This window comes from Pleurodeles waltl, chromosome 6 (assembly GCF_031143425.1).
Source record: "Pleurodeles waltl isolate 20211129_DDA chromosome 6, aPleWal1.hap1.20221129, whole genome shotgun sequence".
Taxonomy (NCBI): Eukaryota; Metazoa; Chordata; class Amphibia; order Caudata; family Salamandridae; genus Pleurodeles; species Pleurodeles waltl.
This window is the reverse complement of record NC_090445.1, coordinates 1,324,562,201-1,324,571,477: the sequence shown is the minus strand read 5'-3', so window position 1 is coordinate 1,324,571,477 and position 9,277 is coordinate 1,324,562,201. Positions and strand designations below refer to the sequence as shown.

Here is a 9,277-nt window from a genome sequence, read left to right as displayed (position 1 = left end):
TCTACTGGAGTCTGACACAGAGCTTTTTGTTGTCTCCGATGTTTTCGGAGGAGTGGCCTTTTTCGGTGCCGAACTGGTAAGCTGGGCACCGCCAGTCTTATTTCAGGCCGAGCCGTGGCCTTCTGGCAGTGGCGTACCCTAGGCCTTGTGTTTTTTCTTTTGTGAGGGTACAGGGGCAGACGTACTCACATGTTGTCCTGCTGTGACCGGTCTGTGTTCTTCTGATTCCTGTTCAGACTCGGAATCTCAAACCGAGACTGTGGACTGTATCAGTTCTTCTTCCTCTATGTAGAGATGTTCGCCGCTTCTCGACGCCATTTTAAGTCTTCAAGCCCTCCTGTTTCAAAGAGTCTTTTTCGATCAGAAGGATCGACAGGTCTCACAGTTTTCTTCCCAATGATCTGGGGAAAGGCAAAGGTTGCAAACCAGATGCTGGTCTTTGTACGGGTACTTTGCGTGGCTCCGAGGAATGGTAGTCCGATCCATGAGGCTTCCACGCGGTCGGCCAGCAGAGGTCCGAGATGGGCGCGCGCACGCGCCACGAAGGGCAAATAAAGTTGTTTTCCAGACGCTACTGCTGTGTCGATGGAAGGATATAAACCCGATCTATACAATACCTACGAAAAGAAAGTTTTACACCGTCCGAACCTGATGGCGGAAAGAAAACAATCTAACAATGGAGTCGATGCCCATGCGCAATGGAACCAAAGAGGAGTCACTCGATTCCTTGACTCGAAAACACTTCTTCGAAGAAAAACAGCTTGTAACACTCCGAGCCCAACACTAGATGGCAGGATAATGCACAGCTAGTGTATCTGCAGCTACACATGCCATTGAACACCCACACATATATATATAACCAACATCTCTTAAGAAATTGCATCCATTGTCTCTCAAAGAAAAAATTAACTATTTTCTCACTGTTGCAAGGTCCCTCATATTTATCGCATATTTTCTATACAATGGAATCAAAGTTTCATTAACCAGTGGCAAACTCAGATTCTCCAATTCTCACCAGACTGCTGCCCCTCCAGCATCACTAGTACTCCCACCAGCCTCTTATTTGATTACTCAAAGCATTTTCCAGATCAGTACCTAATTTCTCTCCTTTTAGCAGAAACAGGCAGCAACTCCATGTACAGAAAAAGCAAATTTATTAAGTGAACCTTTCATTTTCTATTTGATATACTCCAGTTATATTCAATATTATCATTCTTCATGGGTAAGGTGTATGTTTATAATCATTTATCAGTAAAGTTGGGTTTCCTCTTCTCCACAAAGGCAGTCATTCCTTCTTTGCGATCATCCTTAAAGTAGAGAAAAAGAACAATTCAGCATTTTGAAGATACTTTGCATTCCATTCACTCACTAGACACATAATGAACCCTCCAGCAGATGACATTCAAATACTCTCATTACTGATCCTCTCCAGGGACATCCATGCTTGGACAAAACTTAAGAGGACAGACAGCCCTCCCCATCTCATTTAAGTGTCTATGTTAAAAAAGGTCAGAAACTGTCACAATCTGCGAAGGCAGCTCATAACCCAGCTGTACTTTTACCACAAAACTGCTTCTACATTCCAACTTCTTTCTTTGTGCTCTGCATTACTGTAAGCTATTTAAACTTACAAATGTTATTCCCAAAGCACTCAGTGATGATGATAGTTCAGAGTGAATACAGTCACTAATCACACATGAATGCTCTTTCAAGTCAGCACTCAGATCATTCTGAGAACAAATGTAAAAGCAAGGGTATTTTGGTCTCTGATGAGCAAAAACTCCTGGCAGAAGGCTGCCACTCTCATGAGTACTTTAGGACCTAGGTTTATGCATATTGTTTTGAACAGCACACACCTATGAATTAAAGTACTTTTAGGTTCTTCTAAGAGAAATTCTTTAGATGGAATGGAATAAGGGTTGTCAGTTATTCTAAGCCCTCAGCATGACATTAAATGATCGGCCAATAGAGGGCCTGAGGCAATATGAACGTCTCATAACTGTGACGCAGTATATCCACTTTCAAACATTTCAATTGTAGTACGTAGTGACTGGAAGGGAGAGCAATCCTCCCTGGCCATATAAGGAGAGAGACATTGTAAGCATTTGTATATGAGACAGAATATACTAAATAAGATTCTGGTAAGCATGAAGAGCCACTGAAGGCTACTTACTTGGTTAATTAGTGGTTGGTGTTTTTTCAGCCTACCACAATGGGGATTTAGGTTAGAAAGTCTTCAGGAGCCAGTCTGGGCAGTAACAGCAAACAATGGTTACTTATTTTGAAGAAGTCTCAAGACAGTTTCTATATTCATCTATCATGCTACATAAAGTATACATTCTCCCTTTGGTAACTTCTTCAGAGACAGGGCTTAACATAGTATCTCAGTTTAATTTTGCCTTTGGAAGGCACAATGAAACTCGCTCTACTCCTATCTTCAATAAGGTCATTCCCCTTTCTAAAGAGGGATTTAGACAGCAATGATCTACATCTCCTTCACTTCTACTGAAGTGAGAGGATATAGTGGATCTACTAAGCAACTATGGTCCGTATTAGGCGTGCAGAGTAAATGGTCTGGATTTTCCCCACATCTGACATTACCAATGCCTTGGTACCATTAACTACACCGTGGGGAATGCCCAGCCAACTACAAGCCCGGCCCTAAGGGTCCACAAAGAATTGAGGAATTCCAAATGGCATAAGTAATTCCACATCCAATTCCTCCAGTATTTTTTCGTTTTGTGCTGCTTTTAGCAACCGAAATTAGAGTTAAAGTTAAGTGATCTGCAGTGTTTCTGTAGATCTCATGATTTGAATGGGGATCATAACTGCTTTTACTGGCCCCAAGGAATTATGAGGCTCCTCAGAATGAGGAACCATGATAAGAAAATCATACCAAACAAACCCAAACAGACCATGCCTACCCACGTTTGGGACAGAAAAAAAGAGCAAAGCAAACAAAGGTGCTACAGTTAACCCCTGCTATGAGATCAAAATGAATACCACTTTACACAACACATCACATTCTTTCTTCAGGGGCCCCTTATACAACTGCAGATCAGCTCCAAAACAGTCTTGAGGTCTCACATTAAATTAGAACCTACAAACCTGATGCCCTGTTACCCAGAGAAACATGTTTGAATGATATATACCAAACAACACAGAACTTCTTTGTTCCAAATAATTACTCCAGGATATGCCTGGATCAGAAAGAAAAAATAGGAGGGGTAGCATTTATTCACAACAACTCAATTTGATGCCTGACTCTAAATAACCACTGATATCCATTTTTTCTAATGGCCTCATTATCAATAAAAACAACTGATCTGACTCCTACAAAAGCGCATGTCATCTATAATCTGCCGAAAGACAGCATACCCTTTATGGAACAGTTAATCAAGTCCATGACTGGTAACCTGATCTCACATGGGAACAATATTTTTCTATGAGATTTCAAATGGCACAGGGGAAGACCTTAATGAGACGGCAGTAACAAAACTGGTTAGAAGACCCCGTTATCCCCTTCACTCTTCTTTCCTCTAAAACCCTAACATCAGGTCAATCTAGAACTAAACAATGGGTTAGACTTTTTAATCACATCTATGAGGCTGATAAAGTTACATCTGTGAATTTCATCCCATTCCAACAGGAGTCATTTAATATTAGTTTCCCCAGTCTACTGAAACTCTGACAACAATCATGGGGAATTATCCACCAAAAAAAACTAAAATGAAGGAAAGAAAAAAAGAAATCAGCTCAATCGTTCTTTAAATACTTAAATGAAGAAAGGAAGAATCTTATAGCTATGACCATCAACGATGTAGGAATCCTGCCTCCAAGGATGCTGGTTAAACAGACACTCCTCAAAAGAATAGTAAACACATTTTTGAAGCTTCATATTCCTCAGTCAGAAAAAAAATGTTACGGGCAAAAAAAGGCAAAGAAAACATTTTTAAATAGACAGCAAATTCAATCAGCCTCAAAATGAGGGAATCACATACTATTACATGGATGAGTCTGAGAAATCCTTTGCTTTGTTGATGTCTGACAAAACATTTTTTTATACTTTGGTAGTCACCCTTTGTCCCATGTATTTCATCCCCCATTGCTAGATCGCAATAGGGGTTGGTAAGATATCATTATTAAGAAATGTACTGCCTTGGATCCTTTCAAGCACACTGAATTTTCTTGGATTCAGTCTCACTCTCCACTTTCTCCTCTTAATTTAGTTTATTGGTTTACCGTCCTCCTGATCTAGCATCACAGTTCACCTCTCCCTTCTTTCATCATTTAACTCCCTTGCTTCTTAGTCACTATCAACACCCCTTACTATTAGGGATTTTAATTTGTGGATGGAGTCTTACTTTTAAATTCAGCCAGTTTCACTGATTCTTGCTGTCCTTTTGATCTTTCCTAATTAGTAATGTGTCTGAGAACTAGCTGGATTTGATCCTGGCTTTGAGTTCTCATTCCTTTCCTCCATTCAAGTCCACTAGCTTGGTATAATCATCTTGACATATGTTTTAGCTGGGTTCTACCAATTTCTGTCCATCCAGACGCCTCTGCTCCGCTTCGTATAGTCAAAAGGCCATGGCTCAAGTGAAACCACTATGACTTCTGTTCAGAGCAAGTTCCTCCCTTTATGCCTTTGTTTAGGTAGAGGTCAGAGAGTTCAACTCTTGGCTCACTAGTTCTCTTGACTCTGTTAGCCCTTTAAAATCTGTCAACACTTCTACACACAACACTGGCAGCTTGGTTTAGTCCGGAACTTTGTGGGCTTAAATTCAATGCAGAAGGATCAAAGATTCCTGGAATAAAGCCTATTACCCTTCTGGCCACGCTATTTATGGAACGTCATAAACATATCCGACCAAACAGCTTTGCTTTTAATGCCAATCAGATCACTGGTGCATTCATTAATCGTAAAGAGAATTTCAAAACTGTTGACACCTAGTGCTGCTTCCCAGTCTTTAGTCCCCTCCTGATCTTTGTTCTGACAGTTTCCCTTTTTCAAATGACAAGTTCAGTATCAGCCAAACATTACCTCCTAAGTCTCCACCCCTTTTCACCTGCACAGTCTGGCACAGCAAACATTCAATCTTCTCAATGGTAGTAAATATTTTCCCAATGATTCTTGTGCTGCCAGATATTTTTTTTTACTCTTTTGCTAACACTATCTGCCCCCAGTCACAGGATTTCTGCAATCTTTCCCTTTAATTCGGGACGCTGCGCTTACAACATTTGCTAGTCTCGGAGGTGAGAACTTACCACCGTCCTCTGCGGGGTCAGTCTTGTGACATTTTGGGACCCCCCTCTAACTTTTTGGGATTTTGTGTGTGTGAACACTATTATTTATACGGTTAGCTCTGGTAATTAAGCCTTTTCAAAGAAGTTCCTCCAACAGCTCTTGTACAGCCAGGCACCCGTTTGAAGCAAACTTTAGCCAACTCATTTGGCCGTCTATCACGTTCCTTGAATATCTTTAACTTTAGTCCTTATACAGGTTTTTGGTGACTTCCTTTTGCTCTGTGACTCTTCCTAAAGAAGACATTTGTTGATTTTATTTAAGACACTTCATGACTGACTACATTCAAATCACTAGTTTGTTGCTTTCTTGGACGTCTTTGCGGTTATTCTACTTTAATTGGGAACACTTCTTGTAAATACTAGCCTTGAAAAAGTCACGAGGGTGAAGAAACATGAGTTGGCTGTTGAAGTCCTATAGAATTTGCTTTGTGAAGAACGGATGCTTCCGCATACTAACAAATGAGTTGAAATTGACCTGCTGTCATCGGACCCTTACTCTGAGGACTTACCAGAATTGTGGAATTATCTTGAGTGCTGTGGTAAATTTCTGTTTGTGTGTACACAGTGGAGCTGTTTCACCCATCACTGTTTATACCTTATGGTAGAAGGGCATATTATACCAAATAGCACCACTCAAACATATCTGTTCAGATTAATTTTACCCACGTAGACTAGGATCACTTGAAGGTGCGATCGCCTTACTGACACATTTTTCCCTTTCTAGTTCTTCGATACCTCTTACCAGGGTCTTCATGTTTCACTATTAAAAAAAAACTAAAGCTGACCCCACTATCAAGTAATTTCACTTCTGCTACCAATCAACATTTTAGAGAAGGAAATTAATAACAATCACCTGTATTTAGAAACCAAAGGTCTCTTGGTAGGTTTCTATTCCTTTCCTAGCACGAAAATTGCTCTGTTGTGTTTTCGGAATCATCAGCTTATTGTTGATCAAGGCGGCACTGCTGTTTTGATTCTTTTAGACTTACCTGCTTTTGGCATGGTACCCAATTCTTTTGGCTTGTTCCTTTCATCTTCCTTGAGTCATTGACCAAGTTTTGTCTTATATTTCTTCTTCACAGGACATTCACCTTCCACCTTTTAGATCATTGTTTAAGCCACCCTCTCACATGGTTCCTCTCAGAGTCCTACACTTTTAGGTTATGCTCTTTCTGTCCCTTGGATTTGCCTTTATGACACATGCTTCCAACACCCAACTACATATACAACCCAATTCTTCTTTTCCACCCCTCACCAAAAAAACTGTTTTCCTGCCTTTGGGGGTTGTTGGCTAGATGTGCAATAACTCATTAATGATCATCCCAGATGAACCTAAGATTTTAATGGCCGACAGAGAAGTATCCAACTAGTCTTATGACTGGTGCCTGTCTAAACTTGCACGCCTTCTCATTTATCAGTTAATTCAGTTAGAAACTGAGGTTTCTAGTCTGATCAACCACTCTCTCCGTCTACTCAATTTGCTAAAGTCTTTTCTTCATGCGTTTATCATGTGTGGATACTCATAAAAATCCTTTCTTTCTGCTCAAAACACTGAGGTACAAGCAGCTATTTGATCTCAGCTTGACTATTGTTATTCCCTGAATCTCTGTATCCCATCTTCTTCTCTCAGCAGGCTGACAAGGTTTAAAAATGCTGCTGCCCAGGTAGTCTATCAATTTCATCACCATTTTAATTTATTTCCCCACTATGCTATACTCTTTTGGTCTGTTTTTAGTTGAATTTAATTCAAGGCACTCAGCTTGGTCCACAGTGCCTTTCATGGTTCTGGTCCTGACCACCTTAAATCTTGCCTAGTTCATTCCAGAATTTCCAGAGTTCTTCGTTCCTCCTCACAAAGACGTCTTTCCTTTCTATCCCCAAAATGTTTCTAGCCCGCACTGGAGGCAGATGTTTATCCTTCCTGGAAACTAAAGCCTGAAACATTTTTTCTCTTACGATGCAGCTGATAGATGACCATCTTACTTTTGGCAAGTCTTTAAAACTCCAGCTTCTATTAGTTTCTTCCTTAAACCTACTTCCGCTGGAATTCCATTACTTTATTTAGCTCCCTGATGCCCTTCTTGGGTGTCAACGTGCTCTATAAGTTTCAAATAAATCATTCAAGCTCCCTGAGACAGTCTATTAGCGCAAGGACATAGTCCAGCAATTCTTGACCGCTTTATCCTCTTTTAGAGCCGAACGTTTGCTTGGGGCATCAAGGACTTTGTTTCCCAGTAGCACTTTGGCCAATAGGAGGTCCATCGACACCTGCACACCTGGGAGCACTATTAAACATGTTGCCTGTCCCCATGGCGCAGGAGCCTGAACTTTAGCTTAGGGCAGCAGGGACTTCATGTCCCAATAGCACTTGGGCCAGGAGGTGGCCCCATCAACACTTGCACACTTGAGAATCGCTAGTAAGTGCCTTTCTCGTCCCTGTGGCGTGTGAGCCTGTACTTTTGCTTGGGGGAGCAGAGACTGTGTCCCAGGAGCACTTGGACCAGGAGGTGGCCCCATCGACACCTGCACACCTGGGAGCGCTATCAAGCGTGCTGCCCATCCCTGTGGATCGGGACGCCCCTGAGCAAGGGCGGGCCCCACGTGCCCGTCAGTGGCAGGGCAACCCCTCTTGGTTTTGAGGTACTATTTTATTTTTTATTTTATTCATAAGTGTGCTGCCCTTATTACTATCTGCTGATTTTCAGCTTTGACTGGGCTATCAGGACTTGCCCTTGATGCTCATTCTTTGAGCACAAGACAGTCCTCTTGGGGAGGCTGCACAATCTAAAATCTCGAAAGCATCCCACAAACTTACTCGCAGGACATCAAACTGCGTCTCTACGGAAACTGACACATTCATTGAAGAGGTGGAAACTATTCTCAAAGGAGAGGACATGGGTTTGGGGAAGTGGCCCAAGAGTGGTACCATGACAGCTTTTTTCAAAACAAAACCATCTAACAAAGGGGCATCAGATAATGTTACCATTGTTCCCTTGCCGTCTGGGGCCCAAGAGTATGCCTGCGTAGCAATGAACAATTCGAGTTCTGCCCAGGATGTTGCTACCAGCTCTCTCCATGACAGGCACATAGTAGTGCATGAGATGCCTTGTTCTAACCATTTTACAGTACAAGAAAGTATGGATCTCCCAGAAAACAACACTGTTGCTGCAGTCAACCCCACAATTTCTATTTTTAAGGATAACAAAGCCATCTCTTGGAAAAGGGCTGTTGGCCACAATATCGAGTTAAAGAATGAGGTTACTGTGATGAAAAACATTATCAGAGGTTGTCAGTTTACTGCGCACAGCGGCTGAGGCTCCAAATGTGGGGAAAGAAGACCTAGAAAAAAACTTTTGCTAGGGACACTAACCTTACTCTGCGCACTCCTTTGAAATCAACGCGGCCTCAGGGCACTAGTATTCAGCAATTCGTTAATGCCAAAAGTATGATTTTGGAAAATCGAATAATGAGGAAAAAAAGGGAAGATAGGCCAAGTCAGCCTCGGGCAGGACCTACAGTACTCCTGTGCTAGTCCCAAATTTTATGGAAAGATAAAGACATATGCAACATGCCTAAATTACCAACAAATTCCCTTGACGGCAGCATGTTGTTAAAAAACAAGGTCACTTACTGGATAAGACAATGTCGATCGATTGTTGATTCAGACATATTATTTGCAAAGCACCACTCAGTGAGAACAGTACAATGGGACATGATTGAGATAAAGCTGTCTAGCCTGGATTTGGTGGAAGGCTGATTATCCATGGATGCCCGTTCCTTGCCCCCTAACAGCTCAAACATTGCTTTTAAAAGACAGTGGCTGAATGTCAGCTGCCAGTGCAGAAGAACAAAATGATAATTAGCACAGGGTCAGCACGAGAAGATGAGACCAGGAGCTCGGGGCAAATTCCAAATATCAATGATTATTGGATGTTGATTGACTACTTAAAATGCACATTCTACATGAGGA

At 41.7% G+C, this 9,277-nt stretch overlaps 1 protein-coding gene across 1 annotated transcript in view; it reads right to left on the bottom strand.

Moving 5' to 3' along the window:
• Positions 1 to 1,137: 1,137 nt before the first annotated feature.
• Positions 1,138 to 9,277, bottom strand: part of ECHS1 (enoyl-CoA hydratase, short chain 1) — a 110,918-nt gene continuing 102,778 nt past the window's right edge. Inside the window, exon 8 of the mRNA XM_069240630.1 lies at positions 1,138 to 1,307. Coding sequence (XP_069096731.1) covers positions 1,242 to 1,307 — 66 coding nt within the window. The 3' untranslated portion in view covers positions 1,138 to 1,241. The remainder of the gene's footprint in view (positions 1,308 to 9,277) is intronic.